The sequence below is a fragment of the Cordyceps javanica genome, chromosome 1, assembly GCF_051103115.1.
Source record: "Cordyceps javanica chromosome 1, complete sequence".
NCBI lineage: Eukaryota > Fungi > Ascomycota > Sordariomycetes > Hypocreales > Cordycipitaceae > Cordyceps > Cordyceps javanica.
Genome location: NC_139295.1, coordinates 5829312 through 5853964, shown reverse-complemented (window position 1 = coordinate 5853964; position 24653 = coordinate 5829312). Strand labels below are relative to the sequence as shown.

Genomic DNA, 24653 nt, shown 5'->3' with positions numbered 1-24653 from the left:
AATGAAATATTATGCGGATAAAAAGAGATTACTAGCGCCAATCCTAGAGGAGGGAGATAAAGTTTACCTCATCCGCAAAAACATCAAAATAAAATAACCTAGCGACAAACTCGACTAGAAGAAAATCGGACCATTCCTTATTAAACGAAAAATATCAGACACCAACTATGAACTATTATTACCCGATGGAATAAGAATCCATCCTATTTTTCACATATCACTACTCGAGAAAGCACTAGATGATTCTATACTCGCTACGAGAATCACGGTAGAAAATACAGACGAATACGAAGTTAAGGAGATACTCAAGGCATGAGGAAACATAAAAAATCGTCATTATCTCGTTAAATGGAAGGGATACCCGAACTCCGAAAATACCTAGGAACCGATTGAGAACCTCACGAATTGCTCGACTCTGCTCGAACAGTTCTATTCCCAAGGAACGCATCCCAATTAATCGCATGAGTACCGTCTAACGACTTAACACTGAACTTGGCATCCAAAGAACGAACTAGAGTAGGATCCAAATCCTCGGAAGGAGTAGGAAGGACCCCTGTAGCCTTCTGAAGCTGTTCCGCTTCCTCTCGTTCCACACGCTCTAATTCTTCGACATTGTCGATACCACGCGCAACCGCACGCATCATTTTCTCAAACCATAATTTCTTTTATTTTCGAAGGCGAAGGACCTTTTCCTCCGCTTCTTCCAACTCGCGCTCCAACTTGAGATGCTGGTTGGCAATATTTCGCAACTGAGCAGGAGTCACTCCTTGGACGTCGCATCGCGATAGGTTTAAACGGATACACTTAGTGTATTGGGAAGAATCCGAAGGAGAAACCTGGCATTGCGTAATGCCACGGTTTTCACAAGTAGTACAGGAAGGCATTGTCTGGAGGAAAGGACTCGTAAGGATAGCCGCTAGGAGATCGTTACGACGAAGGGCAGACGCCTAAGAGGCTTTTGTTTTCTGCTTGGAAATACGATTAGCAGGCATGATGACACATGATGATGAAAGGAGGAAAAAACGCCCACCACTCAGCCGGCCTGTTTTGATGGCCTTGAGGACAAGACCAAAGGAGGAGGGGCATTATGTTACGAACGCTATAGCACGCGGGAGCTGGGCCGAACTGACAGGGGTCAGGTAGGACAAGCACCCAGGACAAGGCGTGGAGTCACGTGACCAGGGAAGTGATCGATGGATCACCTATCGATCACCACGACCAGTGATCGATGGATAGTTAGATGATCAGAATGATCACGGTCTATAATAGAGGGATAGACGGGTACTTAAGGAGGAAGTATTTCCATAGCTAGGTAGTCTAGATCTCTATTGATCAATCTAAGCAATAGTTCTACTATTGAGAGTTAATCTCTTAACGGACTTACAAGCCTACGATACTACTGTGAACTGCTCATTAGCTACCCTGTAGCTATTCAACCTGACTCACTTCCTAAGAAACAGACCTATCTGTGACTTAGATTTAAGCCACCGTTATAGCACGCATGAATAGAAGAACGATTTTATCGATTTTGCTTCGACCATCCTTCTTACCGAACGATAACCCGTGTTTCCGATCCTTCCACTTCCATTTACTAAGCCTATCGCTCGTTAACCTCTTACAATATTACTTAACTATTATATATTATTAAGAAAAAAATAATAAAGTTATAATTTACTAGCTAGTATATTAACCTTTAATAGACTTTCTATAGGAATCCTTTTAGTATTTAAAGATAATATTTTTAGTATTATTTTAATAGGATTAAGTAATAGATTATTTATTAATAGCTTTACTATATTAACTAGCTAAAGGCTAGCCTTTTACTAGCTAGAAAATATATTTTTTTATAATAATCCTACTTCTTTTATAATAGTATAATATTTAAGAAAAATTCTTTTATTAATAGATAAAGAATCTATATCCTATAGCTATTTTCTAAGCTCCTTATAATAGCTAGCCTTAACTAAGCTAAAGATAGTTATATTAAAAGGCTAGAGAATATAGGAGCTATAAGATAGAAGAAAAAGTAAGTATATATTATTTAAATAGTATTTATATAGGAATTTAGCTATATAATAACTTCTATAATTATCTAGAATTAGAAAGAATTACTAGTTAAATTAGGCCTTAATTTAAGGAATAAAGATAACTTATAGCTAGTATATAATAATTTAATTATTAGTCTAGCCTTAAGAAATTACTTAGAAAAACTAGTCTTTAAAGAAGGCTAGTTTATTAGGAAATTATTATTATTATATACTTTTTTTATTAAAAATAACTAATAGTAGAAGGCTTTTCTTATTTACTAAGATATACTTAAAAATTATAATCTAAAAATATTAATTAAATTATTTCTTTAAGGTAATTTACTTCTAAGATAATCCTAGTACTAGGCTATATAGGGGTATAAACTGAATATTATATTATATAATAATTATAATAAAAATAAGCTAATTTTTCTCGTTATAACGCATATACTCTTACCTATTTTAACCTAGGTTCAGAATTAAAGTTATACAGAATTACACTAGCTATACCTGGTACCTTACCAGCCACCCCAGCCACTTTAAACCTTATATAAGGTCATGACGAACCACTTGAATTCGTTCGAGTCATAGACTGGAATAGACCCACATTTTTCGTCTATATAGATCCAGTAATTCCCTATACCTTTTGCTATAAAAATAAGCAAGCTTCTTTACGACGCACGCATGAATAGAAGAACGATTTTATCGATTTTGCTTCGACCATCCTTCTTACCGAACGATAACCCGTGTTTCCGATCCTTCCACTTCCATTTACCAAGCCTATCGCTCGTTAACCTCTAACATACCTAGCTTATATTACTAATAATATCCTAGAGGGTATTTTAAAGGTCTTATTTAGTATATCTAGGCATAATATATATATTATAAAAAAATTAACGCTAAAATAATAATATTTATACGAGAAAACGTGGATTTTGTGAGATACCTGTAGTGCTAGTTAAGGGTAGATTTACCTGCCGAGATGTGGGTGGTGCCGAGAAGTGGGTGGCCGACGTTACCACCTATAGATGTTGTCTCTTATTGAACCCTGCGACCTGCCAGCTGACGGTATCATCTTTCCTTATTAGCGGCGCCCGCTAGCGGCGGAAACGCCGCTAGCGAATTACAAAAATACACATGTATATGAAAATAGATCAACAAGGGGACGCCAAAAAGAAAACCCATGGAATAGCTCTCTATATATCCGTTGTTTTTCTTTAGACCCAAGACATGCTCAAGCCAGTCACGTGTCGGCGCGCGCGGCGTACTGAGTAGGCTGGAGGTTATTGATGGGACGGGGACGGTAGCTTTGACTGGTAGAGAGCCATCTTCCCCGCGTGGAGGGGGGTGGTGGGATGTTTCTTAATATAGCCGCCGCCGCTCTTATATGCAGAACAAAGTTAAAAATAAAACAAGGTGCAGGGGGGGTGTCGAGCGCGAATGCCCTCGCCAGAGATGGTCTAGACACTCGCAAATTTGGGGGGGGGGGGTTTGAGGCAGCCGTTGAGCCTACGAAATGCACCCCGAATCTTGCCAGGGACCATGCGGGGAGAAGGGGTGTGTCTTATCTCGACAACGACCCGGGATGTGAAAAAATCCAAGCTATACTTGTTTCGAGGGATGAGATTCGATGCAGATCCACGGGTTTAGTCGCTTCCGAAGAAGATCTGAGAAAAGCCGTGTATGCAAGGGGTGTCGGCGTGGTCGCGATTGCATCTGCAACTCACGCTTTTTCGCAGCCTGCATCCGTCAATCAAGTAACTCTCGCTACGAGCCGTGCTCGCTACCTTGTGTCCTTTCATTTTGTCGCCAACCCCCTCCCCTCCCCCCCTCTCCTTCGTCTGCGGGACCTACTTTGCCCCATTTGCCTACCCTATGGCGGGTGGTGCAACACCACCTGGGAAGACACCTGCCGCCTTGTTCATGGAGGACGACGTGTTCCTTTCTTGGAAGCGATCATCTATCAATCTTTGGGACCGTTATTTCCGCTTCTTGTTCGTAGGGCAAGCTAGGATTTCCCATACAGGATCCGTTCTCATAGGCTCTCTCTCCCCGGACGGCCGTCCAATGCCTTGAACCCGCTCAGGCGCTTACACGAAACTGGTACGGACCAACAGTGGCCAGGCGTTGTAGTCTCCTGAAACGACCCGGGATCCTGATAATTTGTTAGCTACGCCGCTACTGTACAAGTCTCATGCCACACACTGCAATCATTGGTCAATGCCGCCTTGCCTCGACATCTCTCTTGCCGCCAAGGGGGCCAAGTGCCAAAGTTTTAAGCGCCTGGAGGTAATCGAGAGGGGGAGTCAGTGGGTAGTTTATTTTGGGAACGGGCTTCCGTGGTATCAGTAGGTTGCGACCACAAAGGGCAGCATGCTTGGAAGATGGCACGGTTGCGATTGTAACATGGGCTCATCATCCCGGGGATCGCCCTGTCACTCCCGAAAAGTGCGACAACGCAAATCTTGTACTGCCGCAGCCACTGACTTGGAAGCGCGGGAAACCCAGTTCACCCCAAACTTGCTGGTCGGGTAAATGCGTCTACAGGGCCACACGTCACTTGTTGATTGCTACCCGGTAGGGCCGGTTTCAATTGTCGATCTTGATAAGTTGGCGAGAGACTGGGTACCAAGCTTTTTTGTTCTTTTTCTCTTTTGGCGCGAGAACCCCAAGTCCGTGGCATAGTATACCGAGGATATCCGTGCTGCCCACATCAGCGAGTCCCTACCTACATTCTGTAGGAGTCAACGGACTGGAACTTTTGTCGCAGCCACAAGCACCAGAGCCCTATTCCCTCGCTCAAATGCCGCATTGCCCCTCCAGTGGCGCAGGAACATATTAGTTAGATTTCTCTTGGTCGGGCGGCAGTTTCGGGTCTAGAGAAAGGACCCAGAATGGCTCTGAGTGGGTAGGCTGGCGCAAGCTTCCTCGCAAGAAGTCGCTTACCGTGAAGCAAGACAACCAAGGCATGGGCATCGGCACCGGCGGCGTTGGCGGCGGCGTTGAGCTGAAAGCCTGGCGGCAGAATATTTGCTCAGTACGGATAATGAGGGTAGACGAGGCGCAAGCATGCCGGGCCAGAGTGGATTTAAAGCAAAGGCCCACGTACGAGCACTCCTGAGTGCAATACTACTTACAAGCAGCAAGGCAAAGAAGGGCAAACTCGTCGTCACTTTTTTCTAGACTGCCCTGGTGCCGGAAGAATCACCTACTTTCGGACGTTTGGGTTGTAACAAGACGAGGGACCCCTGCCGGGGCGTGTTGAAAAACGGCCGCGAGAGCAGCGGTGATGCGTCGCAGCACCAGAAAAAAAAAGGGGAGGGGAGGGGAGTGCGGGCTGCATGTGCGAGAGCCTTTCTTCACACCATCCAAGCATGATTGCTTGGCTTTCATTAGCCTCGTTTATTTTGGTTAGTCCACAGACCCCCAAGATGGAGGCACCTCGCGAGCAGACGAGACTCGTCCTCGCTCACTTTTCTTGTGGACAGCAACTTTTTGCCGCTGACAATGCATCGCATCTATTGCAAATCCTTTCCTATGCGCACCACACTCTATAGCACTTGAGGACAGCGCTAGTTTTTGCAGCAGTACCTTGGGGCAAACGTCAAAGCTTCCAGTCGTCGTCAGGAGCACTCCAAGGTGGTGGCCTCGTTTCTTCCCCTCCTCGAACACGGCTGTTGGGGACAGCCGCCGGCCAGAATCGTCCGTGACCGTCGATGTGAGGCATCGACGCCGCAATCATAGTGCACCACAGCAACCGCTACTTGGCCGCGTCGCAATGCCCGCCGTTCTCCGCCGTGGTGTGATTCGACCGAGTACTGAGTATGTGCCCATGGGCCATTGCACATGGTGGCAATCCCTTGGTCTCTCCGTCTGCATGGATGCACGTACGGCCCTCACTCATGCAGCCATGCTGAGCTAAAGTAAACCACCACGACGGAGTCCCATTGCGTCTACTCTTCCATGTATGCTGCATGCTAGGCTACAGCTCGAAGACTGCGTATCCATTGCAAGGGGAACAGCCTACTTACCACAATTCGACCTTGTCTGCCCTTCATCACCCCAGGCTAAGCTGCAGCCTCCCATATATACATGTCCCCTGCCCAGTTTGCAATCATATCGCCGGGCTTGCCTTTGAGCGTGCGAGGGGGCTCTCCGTAGGCTGTACGGAGTACCTACCAGTAGTACCAGTACTCAGTACTGGGTAAGTATGGGAAAGCGATAAAAGTGGGTGGCGGCTAGGTCGTCGTTCCACCTCCCCTTGGCTTTGGGCATATCTGGGCAGATACTAGTCCCACACAGCTTCTGTACAAGGTGCGCCACGTTTGATGTGTCGCTGATATGAGCTATCGGGGATAGCGTCTACTGACTGGTTGTGCTGGTAATCGGGCAACGGGGTAGGGCTGGCCAGACCACCTCTGCTGCTGACAAAGGAGGAGAGGTAGCGAGATTAAGGGACATGTGCTTGTCATGACTGAGACGTTCAGTCTGAAAGTGTGCACGGCACAGTTTGACCGAGCCGGACGACACCAGGTAAGCAGTGCTGGTCACTCACTCTCTGGCCAGCTGTAACGGTCAGCAAAGTCATCGGCCCCCGCCATTGATTTAAATTCCAGTCAGATGCCAACTGCAGGCAATTCTATTGGTGCCGCCACGCGGCTTTGTTTCGTCAGGGCCTGGCCTGGCAGCCTGGTAACCGGATCAAACTAGTGCCAATAAGTAACCCATGTCACATGGAAAGCAGGAGTAAAAAAAGCCGGACAAGAGCAAAACGAAAACCAATCAATGGATAACAAATTTACTCAACCTGAACGCCCCTTGGCAGCCTGCAAAGGTTAGCGAAGGCTGTGCAAGGATAAGCGCCGTGTCGCTGGGCGGGGGCTTTCGTTCCGCCCGCAAGTTTGCTCTCTGCTTGCGGCCAACTCGGCCAAAATGCGGCCGCGCCCGACTCACTCACTCAACTCACTCAGTGCTGTCCGACTCATCAGTGCGCCTTGCTTGCATCGGCCAGGCCTTGATCAAGCCAGGATAAAAGTGACGGTCAGAACGAAGCAATGACGTTTGTGGCATCCTGACAAGCTCTGTCAGGCCCGACACTTTGGTTCCGCTAGCGCTTCGTTTATCCGTGAGGGCGACGCTAGCCTGGTTGACTGATTGACTATCCGTACTTGCTCCGTATCCGTAGTTGCCAACAACTTCCAGCCCTGCAGACCATGTACTAATACGTAGGCGAGTGTTTCCCTGCGCAAAGGGTTTGACCAATTCCCAACACACCTTCAGTGGAAATTAACCATGTAAATACTCAGCTACTCGTCGGGCCAACGTCTACTTGGAACTCGACATGCCGTTCTTTCACAAGCACAGCAAGGAACCGGCGTCGTCGCTACTGGCAATTTGTTGGTAGCAAGCAGTCCGCGCAACGGAGACGCGTGGGAGCACGAGCTAGGCAAGATGTCATGTACCGATGGCTGCTGCTTGTCTCGCTTGAAATGGGCATCACTTGTCACGAGCTCAAGGCGCGTCAATCAAACGGTCAGTGCCCCCAAGGGCAGAGTCTTGTGCAAAAAATGCCTATTGCCAAGCGAGCCGCCATTCGCTGGCGTCTCTGGCGCACTGGCTTCGCCAGGTACTTAGGTGCAAGGCCCCAGGCCCGTAGCTGATGAGCGGAGAGAGCGTCCAGGTGGTGTGGAGAGGGCCCCAAAGGGGCTGATGGCTCGACCTTCGGGTTCTTGTCGCTCCTTCGCTGTTGTACTGAGAACGGCTTCGGGTTTCCCGGATCAATCGACCTGCCCTCTTTGCTCCTACTCGCAGCTGAGGTTGCCGCGAATTCCTCATCGGGTGCAAGGTGTGAATTAGCCAGCTACTTACTTAGACAGCCTTTTTGTGAGCAGGTGAAACTCAAGTCCCGTACAGTGCGCTGGGATGGTTGGTGAATGGTGACTGTTATAAGTCCCATGAGAAGAAAAAAAAAACAACGACAGAAATACTTAGTTGGCCTTGTCGCTGCCATGCACGCGACGAGCAGTCACTCTCCTGTCGCATGCAACCGGGTTCACGAGGGCATCTTGTTGAGACTCGAGCACAGCGCAGGCGAATGATGGCGTTGCGCGGTTCCTTCTGAGTAGTCATGGTCAAGCAAAGGATTCGTTATCCTGCCACTAATCACTAATTTGTCCCGCTCTGACTGTAACGCAGCAATTACAAAACCGAACCCGCTTCGCCGCTCGCCGGTGCAGTGGGCTTGTGAGGGGCACAGAGCCTAGCCAACCACCAGAGTCATGTGGCTTGGGCGTTGTTGACGCCGCGCCTAGCGTAGCTCGCTATTATACCGTCACCAAACGGCGTCTGTACTTGACAGCAAACATACCAAGTGCTTGTCTATGCTGAATGAGACGTGTAATCTGTATGGGAAAGGCGCTGTAGTGCCTGAGCGATATCAAGGTTGGCCGACACTTGGCTGCCACACACACACAAGTACATTACTGCCTGCGCCGCATTAGGCGTTGTGAGACACGGCATATGCAGCCTTCAAGTGGGCTCTTTGAAGGTGTGGTATGCTGGAGTGGTGTGTTGCTGCAGATTACTCGGTACTCCGTACTTGTAATTGAATCAGACCGGCCAGTGGCTTTGAGCGAGCAGAATCCTCGCCGGGTAGTCATGGTGAACTTCAGGACTAGCACGTGGACGGCTTCTGTGTAGGAAATAGAAGCGCTGGCTGAGGATCGCTTTGCGCCAAGGGCAAGTTGATGTACTGAGTACGTGGTTACATTGCTGAGCTCTGCCCAAGGTATTTTCGTATGCAGGCACGGCAGGCAGGCTAAGTAGAGGCCTGGTGGCACTGGGTCGTTGTCGTTGTCGTCATCGCCGTGGTCGGCAGTACGGCAGATACTTAGGCACCTTGGTTCCGACCCAAGTACCGATGCATTGAGAGACCGCACCCGCTTCCCTGGTTCTGGTGATATGTATGTAGGCTGTAGCCGCGGCGAGTGCTGTGGCCGCACCACAAGCGTGATACAAACAATCGGAGGCGTGTGCTTGATGCAGCGGCTCGCCGAGACTGGGAAAAACTCAGCGACGGGTGCGGCATGGGGTCGATTCTGCTGAAGTAGCCCTGATTGCGCCGATTGGGAGACGAGGGCTTTCAGAGATGGGCGGCCGGATGCAAGTGTGCGGCGTTGGCGATGGTTGACGGTAGTTTTCCAGCAGGTGCTTGAAGGCTAAGTAAAGGACGGCTAAGAAGAGGCGCTGTGAAGGGCGGGAAGTGAAGGGGCGCTGAGCGAGGGAAGCCAGGCGAGAGGTACGGAGTAAGTTACCTAAAGGTAGGTACGGAACGCAGAAAGCCAGTGTTAGCCGAATTGCGCACCAGCGCTGCAGCGCATGTGTAAGTAGCAGGGGCAGCCACTCACCAGCGCTAGGTACCTACTACTTACCTACCCCGGTTGCAAGGTGCCAGGCATCCAGATTCCTGGTAGTACTTAAGTACCTAGGTACTGAGGACGGAGTACGGATTACTCAGTAAGTAGCACTAGCAACTGAGCGGCGCGTCTGGTCGGGCAGTGGACGCGGTGGCGAGTGCTTTGGCAGACCCTCCACTAGACGCACGCGCACGGGGTCGGAGGGGCGCTCTGGCAACTCGCAACTGGGTCCCGAGGGGGGCGTGGGTGGGAGGCCTTGATAAATGAATGAGCGGCGTGCTGAATGCTGGATACTGGGTGCGATACATGTAATCTGTACTTGTTTCCGCAATACTTGGGTAGTTGCTGTTGTTGTCGGCGGCGGCGGCGGCGTCGCGGCGGCGGCGTCATGAGCAGGAATGGTGGAGAACAGATGAGCCGAGGAGGGGACCAGAAGCATAATTAGAAGATGATGAGTGAGGCTGGCGAAAGAACCGGACGGCTTTGGGCGGGGAAGATGGCCAGCAAGGGTATGGAGATCTTGGAGAGCGAGGGATAAACGAATTTGGGCAAACGAGGCTGTCACAGCGAAGAGAAAAGCCGCTTACAACAACCTGTAGTAGGTGTTAGACGAGGGTGGGCAGGACAGTGACCGATTCAGTGCATAGAGTAGATAGCAATTAGCGACCTTGGTTGTAGCAGTCCAGCATTGTTGTTACCATGGTGCAAATTACGGAGTAGGTGACGGGAGAGCAAACGGAAGGTGCCGGCACGCTGACAGGTGGCAGAGAAAAATAAGATAGAGATAAAATTGGCCGCCAGCTGGCGATGGCCATGTTCTGCTAAACGAAGAAACGAAGAGCTCCAGGCGGGCGGGGCGGGACCGCGGCGGCTGGCATTGCCCTGTTGAGAACAGACAAATACGGGCAGTCATAACCTCCAAGCGGGCGGCAGAAGGAGACAGAACGAAAGGGTTGAAAAAAAAAAGTCGCTTGACGTTGTCTTTGCGTTGACAATAGGAGGAAGGTACTTACCGCCATCGTCCACCTCGTCCACCACGTCGCAATTCTTAGTAATCCACGTACAAACGCCCTCTCGTTACCTCCTCCTTCACTATGACGGCCGCGCTCATCCTCCCTCTCGGCGTCCACTTGATATTCTACCAGTACTTGGTACCAGTCATTCAACCTCGATATCCTCAAAGACCCGCTGTACTGAAATCCTGGCCAGCCGTGGCAAGCCACGCCGCTACGCCGCTCCCCTATTGGCCCTCACCTGCGCGCTCGCATGCACCCACTCACACTTGTTCGCACACGCTCTACGCTGTCGCACCCGCGCGCACACGCTACTGCGGGTGGTGGGCTTTGCTCATTTGGCCTCATCCACGGCTGGGTATTCCTTGTCGAACCCTCACGTCGCCATTCCACACCACCCCCCCCAGCGCCCAGCGCCCAGCGCCCAGCACCCAGCACCCAGCACCCCGCCTAGGCCTAGACGAGCAACTTGGGGGGAGGGAGCGCGACGACAGTGGCTGTATGTAGCACCACTGGCATCCAGTATTGGTGCTACCGTACCAGTAACCACCACGGCGTGCAGCTACGTACTGGGTACGACGTGCTTTTCATTGCCTCCCGCTCAGCAACAAGTCGACGATGCCCGTACCACCCGCCCAGAAGAATGACAACCGATCGACCGACCGGCTCACCCAGAGAACCTTGGTGAGGCGAGGTGATGGGGCAGATGAGTGTCTGATGCAACGCTCTCATGCCGATGCCGACAACTGATACCAAGCATCCTCTCAACGGACACACACATACACACGCACACATACTGGTATACACACGCACACGCAAACACATACACACACACATATATATACACACCACACCCAATCACTCATTCACACACATACGCCGTCTCGGCCTCCGCGTTCCGCTGCCCCGGCAAAATGCTTGTCCAACCCTGTCGCCAATACTGCGCTCGCTGCTCGATACGCCGACGCCCGCCTGCCCTGCACGCCTGCACGGGCTGCTAGCCTCAAGCGCCGCCGTCTCGCACACGCCCCCTCCCTCCCAAGGTCTTTCTCCTCGTCCTCCTAGCCTCTCTGCGCCGCAGGTGGGTTTGTGAGTGGACTGCAGAGCCGTATAGCGCCGTCTCTGCCCTCAGCACCAGCCAGCCAGGCGCCCCTCCCACCCCCCTCCAAAAGAAGCGCTCCTCCATTGCTCCTCTGCTCTCATGTCCCCCCTCAGACCCCCGGTCCATCCCCTCCTGGCATCTCTTTCTCGGACCCTGGCTCTTCGGCTGGCTACTGACAACTGGGACTGGGGACTGGGACTAGGACTGGGACGGACAGGCTGCAACGTGCTGGCGGGCGAGCTGACCCTCCTCGCTGCGCCGACTCGGCACTGAAACTCTGCTAAGTACTTGTAGCCCAGCAAAGCAGAGAGAGGTTGGTTGGCGGCGCCAGGCACTTTCGTGCTAGTTTACCCCGAGGCTGGAACCGTGAATGGGCGTGGGCTGCACAGCCTGGGTGTGCTGCGACTGGCTGGTACAAAGTACCTACCTAGGAAAACATACCCGCACTAGCACGCATACAGCTGGGCTCTTCTCCTCCGCGTGCCGCCAATTCTTGTTGCCGCCTACTTCCCACTTCCTCAAAACGACAGCATCTCCCCCAGCCCGACCCCTTCGCATCTTCACCTCCACCTTCATCTTCCCACCCACGCCTTGCGCTGCCTTCCCAAGCATCAAGTCTTCCGTGTTTGGGCTTCCATCCCAACTTTTCCCACCATTTTGTCACTTAGCCACGCATTGCTGCTGTCTCTCTGGCACTTGGTCGCCGCTGGCTATCTTTTTTTTAAGTTTAATCGCATCCACCAGACGCCTTTCCGCCGCCCACCACAGCGATCATCTTGGAGGCGCCCTTCTTTCTCCTCACCCGCCATAGTCGCGCGCCAACCTCGCACTTTAATCATTCTAGCAGAGTTGTTCGGGCTTTCTCTTTCCCTCAAGGCAATATTTATATATTATCCGCCACCCACCTGCATCTGCTATTAGTCCATCATCATCCGTTCGGTTAGCGAAGCGCCGTCTTTGGGTTCTCCTAGCCTCCAGTACCACGCCTTCACGCACTTCTCTGTCCCGTCTCGAGCAGCTCCTTCTCAGTCGGCTGGTCCGGCAGCAGAAGCATCATCCGATTGTTCAACTTTGCAAAACTCACCTCTCTTGCAAACACCTGGAAAAGCGTCGTCTGAAGTATATTCGAGCCCTGCGTGAACTTCAACTCATCCCGCAACTTGATTAGCAATGTCCGGCTTTACGGCACTGAATGGCACTTCGCCAAAGGTTGCAACTAAACCTGTTAGCTCGGTGTCCAATCAAGACCACCAAAATGGCACCTCCGATGAGCAACCCAGAGCACCAGCTTCGACACCCGCGCCGGCTGCCGAAGCTGCTCCAGCTCAAGCTTCGGTTGCGCCACCAGCATCAACACCAGCGGCAGCACCCGTTGAGTCTCCTGCTCCTGTAGCTATTCAGCCTCCCACCGAAGCATCAGCACCTGTCCAGGCCTCTGTTACTGTTGCTGCTGCTCCCGCGCCTGCCCCTGCGCAAGCTCCCGCCGCTCAATCTCCTACCCAGCGTGAAAGCTGGCCGACACAAGGCCTGGACCGCAATCGCACCCCTTCTGCGTCGGCGCCAAGTGAAAATGACCCTTCCAACAAGCGCAAGCGCTCTCACTCAAACGAGGGCAGGACGCAACTCCCTACCCAGCCCACCAAACGCACACAGAAGGCCACTGAGCGCACACAGGAGCGCACCCCGGAGACTGCGACCGCTGTCTCGCAGTCCAATGGCGATTACTACCAGGCTGAGTCTCAGAACAGCGAGGCAGCTTCCTCGTCGCCCCGGTACCAGGCTTCTCCCCCTTCCGTTCCTATTCGTGCCCCTGCCGAGCAACAGCTTGCTCAACGTCAGCATTCTGGCCAAGTCGAATACACTCCTGTTACTCCACAAAACAGCAACCAGGCTGCCGTTCAATATCAGACCCCAACTTACTCGGAATCACGCTCTGGCACGGTTGTGCAGCATGACCCAAAGAAGCGGAAGCGAAACTTCAGCAACCGAACCAAGACTGGTTGCCTCACCTGCCGCAGAAGAAAGAAGAAGTGTGATGAAGCCAAGCCAGAATGTAAGTCCTGCAAACTCTACACCTTGTTGTGCTCGAACCCCTCCTAAACAATGCATTTGTAGGCAACAACTGTATCAAAGGAGCATTCGTTTGCGCCGGCTACCCTCCCCAACGTGGCGCAGGTTGGCCCAAGATGATTGAAAACAAGCCCGGAGGCGTTCCACTGGAATCCAAGGATCCCAACTATGTTCCGCCTGGTGCCTATGGCATGCCTGCATCGCCATACACATCTTCGCAAGCTGCTAACAACGGCCAACCAAGTGCCCCCAAGCGCGAGCCCCTCCCTCAGTACCGCGGTCAGAACCTTCGAATCTCGCCACCAAAGGGAGGTGATGGTCCGTCCGGCAGCCCTGACCACAAGCACCCACAAGGTCCCTACACGCCTGGGAGCAACGCGTATCCCACTCCGGTATCAGCCAACACTCAACCGCCTGCTTTTGGTGATCGCGCCGCTAACGACTACCAGCGACACCACGAGAGTCACGCACCACCTGTGTCGAGCGCACAAATGGCGGCCCAGATGGCGCTCTCACACGCTCAGGCACAGCCCCACAACATGGCTGTTGTACCCTATGACCAGAGACGCCCTACCCAGAAGGAGGAAATGCTTCAAGGAGGATACTTTTATCAGTATGATTCGGAATTGAGTCTGGAGCGAGATCGTGCTGCCACGGCCTGCTGGCGCTTCAACTCGCTGACATATCCCCCCACCAATGGCGTTTCTACCGAAGAGCGCGCCCGTCTGTTCCTCGAGATCATGCAGCCGCGTGAATCTTCATCGTTCCCCGCTGAAGAGGCGTCTGCCCGCAGCAATGTTGGCCGTGTTGGACGCCACGTCGCTGTCGAGTCCCCTTTCCACTGCGACTACGGCTACAATATCAGCATTGGCAACAATGTTTCCATCGGAAAGGGTTGCACTATGAATGATGCGGGCAAGATTCAAATCGGCGATAACTGCATCATTGGACCCAATGTCAGCATGTATACCATTGAGTTGTCCACGGACCCTAAGCACCGTCAAGGTGGCCACGGTGCTCAATTAGGTAAAGGTATTATTATTGATTCGGACTGCTGGATCGGTGGTGGCGTCATCATCATGCCTGGTAAAGTTATTGGAAAGGGCTCTACTGTAGGCGCGGGCTCGGTTGTTACCAAGGTACGTTGTCTTGTGAGATGAAGCGGTTCAAGCGCCTTTGCACACAACAGCGGCACTAACTCTGCACTCTTCCAGGACGTGCCTCCTTTTACCGTTGTTGCCGGCAACCCTGCACGGGTTTTGCGCGGTGTGGCGTCCATATGATGAGGCATAAAATATCGTCTCGTACTGGCATTTATTTTTATCCCCATCCCCTCGGACGAGGGCTCATCTCGCTTCTCTTCTTTTCTATATCCCCTGTTTGTCTTTGTAACCTTGCCGTTTTTTTATTACAAAAGCTGGGGAGAACAATCCTTCCTCGAGAAAGGAATCAACAGCACACCGTTTGGAGGAGGGAAAGCAGATACACCTGTTTTTGAGTTTGTTTTTTTCTTGGCTGAGTTCTTTCTCTCGATATAATGTGCCGGAAATGACTGGAACTGAAATTCCAGTTACTGCATTGTAATTATGAAGCTTATGACGTGCCGGAAAAATAAAGACGATAAATAAATGTTTATCCGAAAAGAGTCTTGCAAACTTTCGCCTTGTAAGCAATGTGCCCATGAAACAGGAGCAAACGATGCATAAACTCCTTGCCCAAAGAGAACGATGATGGCAGATAGCGAAAGTCAACAAAAAAAAAGCTTGTAAAAGAACAAGCATCCTTTACTTGCGCCTGCGGGTGCGGCCTTCTACCGCCTACCTGTATGACTCGCCTACATGATACGCGCGGGCGAGCAACAGGTTGAGGGATTTTAACAAGAGGATGGCGCCCCCCCTCCCCCAAAAGAATACATGTGTCCAGCCAGATTCAGAAAACCAGAAAGGCGCACCATACATGTTCACACGAGGTTCCGCTATTGGAACCCCAAGTTCACGGTTCTATACATACCCAAAAATGAGAAATGAGAAATGGGGAAAAAAAAAAAAACCAAGATAGAAGCAACATCGAAATAAAAACCAGCCTCCAGGGCTTCTATTTGTTGGTCCATCTCTGCTCGCCCCGCCTGCTCCTGTTAGGCTATACGCCTTGTAAGATATTCGACCAACCTTGTTCGTTGTTGCTATTCTCCACGCGTAGAAATTGATCGATTGAATTCTATTGATGAGGCGGGTCAGTAAGTAACTTATGCAAAAAATTTGGGGCGGGGGGAGGACATTACCCAGTTGACACCTTCTGTGCTGTATAAAAGCGTGTCCAAGTCAGCGGCCTGGCCAAAGCTTGGTGCGTGAAACTGCGCGTCTGGCTCGTCCATGGCAACGTAGCCCCCTGTAGTTAAATCATAGTATATGCCCTGTGAGGCAGCTGCGGCGGCTGTCGCAGCGACATGATGTTGTTGAGGATGTAGGGAATGGGGGAGAGCTTGAGGTTGCATGTGCGGCGGTTGCTGCTGACGCGAGTGAGAAACCGATTGCCCTTGAACTGTGCAGCAATCCACCAGAGGTACGGGTGTAGGCAATTGCGCAGAGCCAAGGGGCGGCGGCGTCTTCATGTCTACATTCATGGCGGCGAGCGGGGGCTCCAACCCCGTGGCATTGAGATCCCCCATCGCTGGGCTCATCCCCACAGAGGACGACGACGTGACCGTGGCGCCAGTGTCGTAGCCTGGGGGTGATGAAGAGAAGTTGGCGGGGCTTTCGACCCTGTTGAGGACGGCGCGAAGGATCCTTGTCGCGTGGCGGGCGTCGGACGAGTACAGACTGCGCGCGGCCCAGACGTCGTGGGAGCGCTGGAGGACGCTCTTGCAATAGTGTCGCTCAGCGGGCGCGAGGTCGCGAGACTCGCTCAGGTCGACGCAGACAACTGTGGAGGCGAGTAGGAAGTGCTGGAGGGTCAGGTTGGAGACCATGAAGCGGTCTTCGTACATGCGGCCCTGAACGCTAATCTCATAGTCGAGCTCAATGTGCATCTCGAGCATGGCGAGGGCAGCCTCGCGGCACGTCTGCCTAGAGCGGTCGTAAGCCGGGTCGTCCTGATGTTCCGTCAGGTAAGGGCGGTGCAGGACGCAGAGGCACTTGCGATACATGAGCTCGAGCATGATGCGGTGCATAATGGTGTAGTTGGCGTCGGTGAAGGCCGTGCTGCGGATCGACCGGATGCGCAAGCAGCTAGGCTGCGCGTCGTGCCACGACTGGAGCTGGTCGCTGAGCCGTACCGTTTCCTGGTACGTCGGCCGCTTGACGGCGAGTGCGTGTAGCATGACCCGGCGCAGGATTACGGAGAGCTTTGACTTGGCAATGTAGGCCAGAATCGGTGTCGGGTCGGTAGGCGGGCGAGCGGGAGGGAGTACTACCGTGTCCTCGTCAAAGTCCTCGTCTAGGAGATTGACGGGATGGTCCGTGTCGGTAAGGCTCTCGTAGATGATGGGTGGGAGCCCAGAATGAAGTGCGACAAGAAGCTCGGCGGACTGAATCATGAACCAGGTGCGGCGACGCATTTCGCCTTGGAAAGGGCTGACGGGAATTGGAAGCTTGCTCGGATCGCGATGGTAACCCTGTAACTGCGCCATGCGAACAGCGAGCCCGTACAGTGCCCACAACACGCGGTCCTCATCCTGGCGCTGCATATTGCGCGAGTGTGCATGCTGCAGCATCGCCTCGACGGAGCCGGGTTTGCATTCGAGGTACTTTCCGGTGATGAGGCATCGGGCGGATATCCCAAGATAAAAGGCAGGCTCCTCGATGGACTGCAACAGCCCTGGCTCATTGGTAAGCTTGGCCTTGGCCAATAGGGCACCGGCACCGAGAACAGAGAACAAGAGGCTGATCCAAATGAAGTCCGTCGAAGCGGGATCCTCCCAGAATGCCTCGTACTGCCGCCGAAATTGGTGCGCATGTATAAAAGGTACAGCGTGGAACTTGGCATTAAAATAACACGATATCACACGATCTGTAAAGAGTTTTGACGGCAGGCTCTTCTTGACCTCTTCAATGCCAATTGACCTCGTGTGGCCGAGAAGCTGATCAAACTCTTCAACTGTATCGAGCTCCGGATCAGATTCCGCATCGGAGTCAGTCTGAAGCATGTGCTGAATGTCCTGGATACTACTGACGACCGCGGACCAGGCCGTTGCACCGTGGTATTGCTGGGTCGTCTGCTCTGAAGGTGGAGAGGATGCAGGCGGGTTTGACTCTTGCGTCACCGAGATGCTCGAAGAGGGAGGAGGAGGAGGAGGAGGGGGAGGAAGAGGCTGCGTAACAGCCGAAGTCGCTGTTGTGCTGCTCTTGGTTCTGTGTATGCGCTGCTGTAGTCTCGGCACCGGCGGCACAGGACCCTGCACATGGGTCATGGTCACGCTGGACGCTTCAGTATCCCTGCTCCCCTCGGCACCGGCGAAGCCCTTGATCATCTCCTCAAGGCGCGAGAGCTTCATCTGGACCTCCTGACGGGCGGCGCCGGGCGCGCGCGCCGCAGTGCCGAACCGACAGCCGTCGCCCTCGCCTCGCTTATCGCAGGCACCGCATGGCTGTCGCTTGTCGCACTTGGACTTGCGACGCTGACAGGCCACGCAGGAGACGGGCTGCCTGTTCCGCTTCACTCTGTTGGGCTTGCCCGCGCGGAAGACGCCCGTAAACTGGGCCATGTCGGGGTCCGGCATGACGTGTAAAACGCTGGCCAAGCGTCTTCCTGGCCAGACTATGGAACGGGAAGGAGGGCAGGCGAGCGGGCGGTCGGTTGGCTACCTAGTTGATGGATTGACTGATGATGCCGGGCGACGATGTTTGTTGGTCCTTTCCTTACGGTGGCCAGCGGGCAGCAAAATCGCAAAACAGCCTCGTGCAAAGTACGCCTCGCCTCGCCTCGGAAAGATGTAGGTGCGAATGAGCCTGCTATCCGGGCCCGCGCGGGCACTGAGTGAATACTAACTAATAAATGTCGCGACAAGACGGTAGGGCCGAAGAGCCGAAGACCGTTGTGCCTGTTTGCAGGGGACGCGGGGCCGGTTGGGCGAGTATGTTTCGCGACGAGGGCTGCGCCTTGCGTGACGACAGCAATTGAACAAACGCTCGCTCTTCTTTTTGAAGCATCCGAATCCTGAATCATCTAATAAACGATCGACCGAACTGGGCAGGAAAAGGGCCGCCACTTTGCCTCGTTCGTTCAACCCGCACCCTTTGCGTTTAGCGGGCAGAGCTGAATCGTTGGCTGCCTGCTGGTGTCCGAAGGTTCCAGCGTCTTTAATTGTAATAATAAGAAAGCACGCCCACCGGCCACTTACAGACCAGGCAGTGGTCGCCAAGCAATATAGAGGGTTTCTGACTGGCTTTCAGCAAGTCTTCTTCTCTATATTAAATTCAATGTCAAGGACATCTGGCAGGTAAGAGACGCTTCTTTCCATGGCCAATTTTATGGAATGTCTTGACGGCTGCCCGCCGCTCGCCATTTACAGAAAAGATACATTGCCTAGTACCTCGGAGGCAATTGGCGTTGGCCGGATTCATGGCGCTTGGCATGGATTTCTGACAGAGTGGTCGTCTTTTTTTGCAGTGTCTCGTCGCTAATAAGGCATCGAGATTTTCTGTTTCGCTGCAGACAACCGTCCGCCCTCACACATCACACACTAGAAGGTTGGTAACAACCGCCGCCAGCCCGACAGTCCCGCAGATGGGCTGCTGCACATCACCATCGTTTACTGGTACAGAGGCTGTGTCCTGCGACGCGAGTCGCAATGCCAATTGGGTGGCTCGGCCCTGGTCGGCTTCAGCTGGCCTTGGCTCTTGTCAGTACACTAAAAAATAGGCTCTACGGTAAGCCTGTTGCCATCCGAGCGGGGGAGGGCTTCTAGAGCGATCGGCCTCAGTCGCGTGAGGATAGCACATACAAGTGGTTTCGTGACGAGGTATGTTCCATTATATAAATACAGATGTAGTGTACAAAATTATGCTTTGGTGCCTCTGTGGCGCCTATTCTGCTGCCACGCCCCTGCGGTTCTCGTCGACAATCGACTGCATCATCCTCAGCGCCTCGTCCTGATCTCGTAACTTGCTAAACGCCTTGTATGTGTACATGTCCGGTTTAACCCCCGCTGCTTCCATCTCCTGCAGCAATGTTACTGTCATTCGTGTATTCTGCGCCAATGCGTGGTACTTGACCAGCGTATTCCACGTCACCAGGTTGGCTTCAATGCCAAGTTCCTCCATCACTTGCATCATCTGCGCGGCGAGAGCACTTTCACCCTGATAGAGCAGACCTCGCAGCATAATCGTGAGCGTGAATGCCGTCGGCGCTGGATGAACGGGCTCTGACGATGTGTTCTCAACTGATGCGGTGAGAGCGTCCGGTTCAATGACCTCACTTGTCATCTCGGCACTTTTGTCAGAAGCGTCAGCATTTTTCGCAGCCGAACTCGTGCGTAGAGAGTCCTTGAGCATGTCACCAAACACATGCAGTGCCTCTCTCCACAGCTCCATGTGCTCTGTCATGACCAAGATGAATGTGTCATGAATCATTGCGCCCTGGTTGCGCAGCAGAAGGGCGGGGTATTTGCTTTGCTCCTCAAGTCGCGACCTGAAAAACTTGTAAAACGCCAAGATGTCCTGTGGGCGAGATAGTGATCGTATGTATGCTCGCAACATCACTGCGTCGGCCGCAGTGTTGGGTTGTAGCTTGCCATCCGCAACATTGCCGTCTGCTGAAAACATTCTGTCTGCGACGGGCAGGATTGTGTGCATGAAATCCCACTGGCGGTCCAGCGGGTCACGAAATTTATCATCTAGGTCTGTATCAACACCTTCATCGCCGAGCAGCAACGGTAGTGAGTCTGGTAGCCACCACTGCAGAGACTTGAGCTCAAACTTCTTTGCGTATACTTTGAGCATGGGCCGAAACATTGGTATCGACCAGGGCGCCTTCATTCGCTTGCTCCGAGTCTCTGCATCCGCAAAATAAAAAACGGCATGCAGGGTGTTGCTTAGCACGCTCTCATACGAAGCTGGCGTGGCCTTGGCGAACATTAGGGCCTTGCCCACGTTCTCAACATTCAGGCTAGCTTTCGCGCCGGCAAACACCGTGGTCCATGCCTTTGCATCCATTGGCACGCCAGATTCTGCGAATAACAAAGCGAGGCGGATCGCCTCTTCTGTCTGTCCCTGCTGACACAGCGAGTCTAGTATCGCTGTCAGGGTGATGGTATTTGGCGTGTAGCCATCTTCCATGAGTAGCTGCAGAGCATCTTTTACTGCAAAACTCTCTGGTTGCTGAGTCCAGCCTTCGCTCACGTTCTTGCAATGCAGCAGCGTTGTGACTGCACTAGTTGAGGCAGCATCGTTTAACGTCGCGCCACCCTCCACCATTGTTTTCAGTATTTCATACGCACTATTCTTGTGAGCAACCTCGCCAGCCAATTTACTGGCGAACTGCAGCTGCGTGTTTTTGTGAAGCGCGAATTTTTGTTTTTCCAAGATGGCATATAGCTCTTTCGCTTGGGCAGCCGGGAGCCGCTGTGCGAAGAGTCCCAAAGTGCTTTGCTGGAACGGGACATGACCTTTTGGAACATCTTCAAGGATGTGGGCCAGTAGAGCCAATATCTCGCCACCCATCAGGGCTCTATCGTTGAAATTTTTGACAAGATTAAGCTGTAAATTCTGTGCTATGAAGCGCAGCACATCGTGTATAGCATAGCCAGGGGGCAGCGGGTTCATGGTTGCCTCGAGAACCATGTTCGCCTTGCTGGGACACCAGTATAGCGTCGAGAGCATGGCGCCTGGCCATAATTTTTGTCTCGTTTCGAGACTGATTGATTCCCAAGCATCGCGCATGAGTGTCACATCAGACAAGTTGTATAACCACTCGCCCTGGTCTTTGCTAGGTAGTGATTTGGCCCGAGGACGACTTGAGCTGAGCCGCTGTATTGTTCTCTTCCACGAGTCGAAATGATTTCGAGCGCGACTCAATTCCGATTTAGGATGCTGATGTCGTAGATAACCCCATTGAGTACGCTTCTCGAGTTCCTGCCTTCTGGTTCGCTGCAGTTTCCGCTTATCTCGCTTTAATCGACTTGGTACATGGGGGAGGTCAAATATTCTGCGGAAAGTCCCTGGAGTTTTCTCAACATTCTGATATTCGTGGGCCTGTATTGAGTTTGAAACCTGAGTGGTGTTTCTTTCTTGTTCCACTTCGTCAGTCGCTTGCGTATTCTCGAACCTGTTCCTTATGGCTTCCTCCGAAGTAGTTGCGTAGTGTCGCGAGACAAGCGATGGGTTTGGTAATCGTGATAATGATGGGTTTAAATGCCTTGGGGACAGGTAAAGCTTGCGCATTGAGTTTGACAGCAAGACAGCGGCCATTGACGCTTGGCTCCATGTTTGTATCGTGCAGGCTTGGCCAGCCCGGGCGGACAGCGATGTCGAACGCTGCGCCGTGTGCGCTCTCAAGCACAGCTCTCTCCTTGCACCGAACATATTCTTCAAGGCCCACGTTGAAGCTCTCAGCTATTGCGCTACCCGCGCACAGCCATGATGCGCCGTACAAAATTGCGATGCCGCTTCTCGTCGTGGCGTGGCCATGTTCGCAGAGGCAAATTTAGGTGGGCCATTTTAGCTACCAACCCTTTTTTCCTGGCGCGTCGGCGCTGGCGCTTCTTCAGCTTGGCATCGACGTTCCTCACTCAGCCCCACCAATCGTTAAGCCTCTGCCCAAGAAAAACATTGCATCTACAGATCCTAGCAACTGATATTGCCCGCTGTCAATTGTTCTAAAATATGTCGTCGCATAACACGCTCAGCGCCGCCTCCGAGGATCGCAAGGCGCGACTTGCCAAGCTCAAGAATCTCAAGCGCAAGCAGCCAACCGACGAGCTCGTCGCACCCGAAGCCGACCAACGATCACCGATTCCGTCCAGTAACAAGCAAGATGAGCATGGCGACGAGGAGGAGGCGCCCCCTGAGACAACACATCCGCATTTGTCAGGACGAAATTACGACCCCGAGACGCGCGGGCCCAAACTTGGATTCGAAGCGCCACCTACGCTCGCCGATGACAAGGCTACTCTTGAGCAACAGGCCGCAGAAATCGAGACCCAAGTGAAGCAGCAAGCGGCTGCCGAAGCCGCTGAGGAAAAGGGTATAGATCTCTTCAAGTTGCAACCAAAGAAACCTAATTGGGATCTCAAACGCAACCTAGAGCAAAAAATGGACGTCTTGAACGTTCGCACAGACAATGCCATTGCGCGCCTGGTCAAGGACCGCATCACTGCTGCGCAAAAAGCGGCTCAAAAATCTTCTGGTGGAGAGGACTCCGAGACAGCCGGAATGGACGGTGCTACACTTGTCGAGTCTCTAAGAGTACGCGAGCAGGAGGAGAAGGAGGAAGAACGGCGGGAGAAGGAAGAGCAGGAAACACTGACTGCATAAGCATGGCTGGGTGGAAATTTGTCGCGAGCTATTTTGTACATATAGATATGGGCCTACTGGTGTAAATATTGATACCCTTCGTCTTTCCTACCTTCTCTGTGCTTTACCGCTGCATCTGTCGCGTTATGGCTAACCGTTGACTGAAGGGGCTGAGGCTGCGTTCTCTAGCATCACCTCTAGGATCGGGATCTTGTCGTCCACGACGATCGTCTTTGCGATCTCTGTGTCCGCGATGCCTGTCTTCTTTGTCACCTGCCTCCCGTGGCGACCGCGATCTGTGTTGATGGTCTCGAGCTCTACGTCTCCGATCTGATATCCGGGGGGATGCGGGCTGCCGGCTGCCGTAACCTTCCCCGCTGCGGTGTGGCGACCGGCTCCTCGACGGCTGCCTCCTATTTGGCGACTCTGCTATCTCGCCAGCCTCTTCGCCATTTTTAGAGCCATAACGACGTCGTGAGCGCCTTGGAGGCGACACTGAGCGACCACGGGCGTTGGTAGACACCGTTGACACAGAGTCGGCAGATAGTGACCTTGGTCGATGCAGAGGCTCATCTGACTCCTCATCCCTGCCTTCCAACGCGCGCTCCCTCTCTCTCTCAGCTGCCTTTCTGGAAAGTTCCTCGTCTGCGGCACCCTTCCTGTAGATGTGTCAGTGGCAACATGATGTAAATGATGACAGGCACCAGGCAACATACTTTCTCTCCAAAGAGTTTGGGGCATCATTGGTAAGCTTCGGAACCAGTTTGGGGTTGCGGAGCTGTTGCGTCCGCGAAGGTCGAGAGACATATGGCCTCTCCTGGGCGGTCGCCTTGCACTCATATGAATAATGCCGTTCTTAAGTAGTTAGCCAAATTGAACCGACAAGCTGGGCGGGCAACACATATCTCGTTTCAAACACTTCTGACATTGTACATTGGCCGGTGTCGACCGCGAAGGTCCACCGCGATACGAGTACATTTTTCAGCGTCTTAATTCTACCAAGGACTGAATCGACGGTAGGCTCTTGTCAACACGCTGTTGAGAACAGGGACAGAGGCTGCGCAAGACTTGGATCATGCGCACGTGACCGACGTGCTATCTTTGGTGAAGGGCACCTCAGCCAGCCGCTCGATGTGACGGACCTGATTTTATTTTGAAAATATCATGAAAAAGAGAATTCATCTCAGATACGATAGAGACGCAGGAAACAGAAATTTTTATATGTATCTGACCTGGATGTTGTGCCTGCTTTGATGCTGTCGGTCCATGAATGTGCTACCTACAACAAGTCTGGCGACGACACACAGTGACCAGGAGAACTTAGGTGGACAACAAAGTTTTTGTGGGCGTAGTATCAGAATAATTGAACGGTTCTTTCTTTGCAGGAAAGTTACTTTTAGATCTTCTTGGGTTCTGCAGACAATGGCAGACCAACTTCAGCGACCCAGCCCAGTCACCTGACTAATGGGTATCCAACTAAACGCCACAGCCGTGGGAGGGCGGCCCCTCGAACAAGATCCCAGAACTTTTGCTGAGTGCAGTAAATATTTCTGTTTGGAGCGACATCCCGCACCTCG

At 52.5% G+C, this 24653-nt stretch overlaps 4 protein-coding genes across 4 annotated transcripts; 2 read left to right on the top strand and 2 right to left on the bottom strand.

The window, feature by feature from the left end:
• Window positions 1–12727: 12727 nt before the first annotated feature.
• V2A60_001755 (uncharacterized protein) lies at window positions 12728–14910 on the top strand (the record flags this gene model as incomplete). The annotated part of the gene is made up of 3 exons (XM_083253112.1): window positions 12728–13610; window positions 13673–14766; window positions 14842–14910. The coding sequence occupies 3 exons, from the start codon at window positions 12728–12730 to the stop codon at window positions 14908–14910; spliced, it is 2046 nt and encodes a 681-aa protein (XP_083109238.1).
• Window positions 14911–15872: 962 nt separating this feature from the next.
• On the bottom strand, window positions 15873–18344 carry V2A60_001754 (uncharacterized protein; the record flags this gene model as incomplete). The annotated part of the gene is made up of 1 exon (XM_083253111.1): window positions 15873–18344. One exon carries the CDS (start codon window positions 18342–18344, stop codon window positions 15873–15875), a length of 2472 nt encoding a protein of 823 aa, XP_083109237.1.
• Window positions 18345–19650: 1306 nt separating this feature from the next.
• On the bottom strand, window positions 19651–21444 carry V2A60_001753 (uncharacterized protein; the record flags this gene model as incomplete). Its single annotated transcript, XM_083253110.1, has 1 exon — window positions 19651–21444. One exon carries the CDS (start codon window positions 21442–21444, stop codon window positions 19651–19653), a length of 1794 nt encoding a protein of 597 aa, XP_083109236.1.
• A 1002-nt stretch (window positions 21445–22446) lies between these two features.
• Window positions 22447–23097, top strand: V2A60_001752 (cwf18 pre-mRNA splicing factor-domain-containing protein; the record flags this gene model as incomplete). Its single annotated transcript, XM_083253109.1, has 1 exon — window positions 22447–23097. One exon carries the CDS (start codon window positions 22447–22449, stop codon window positions 23095–23097), a length of 651 nt encoding a protein of 216 aa, XP_083109235.1.
• Between the last annotated feature and the right edge of the window lie 1556 nt (window positions 23098–24653).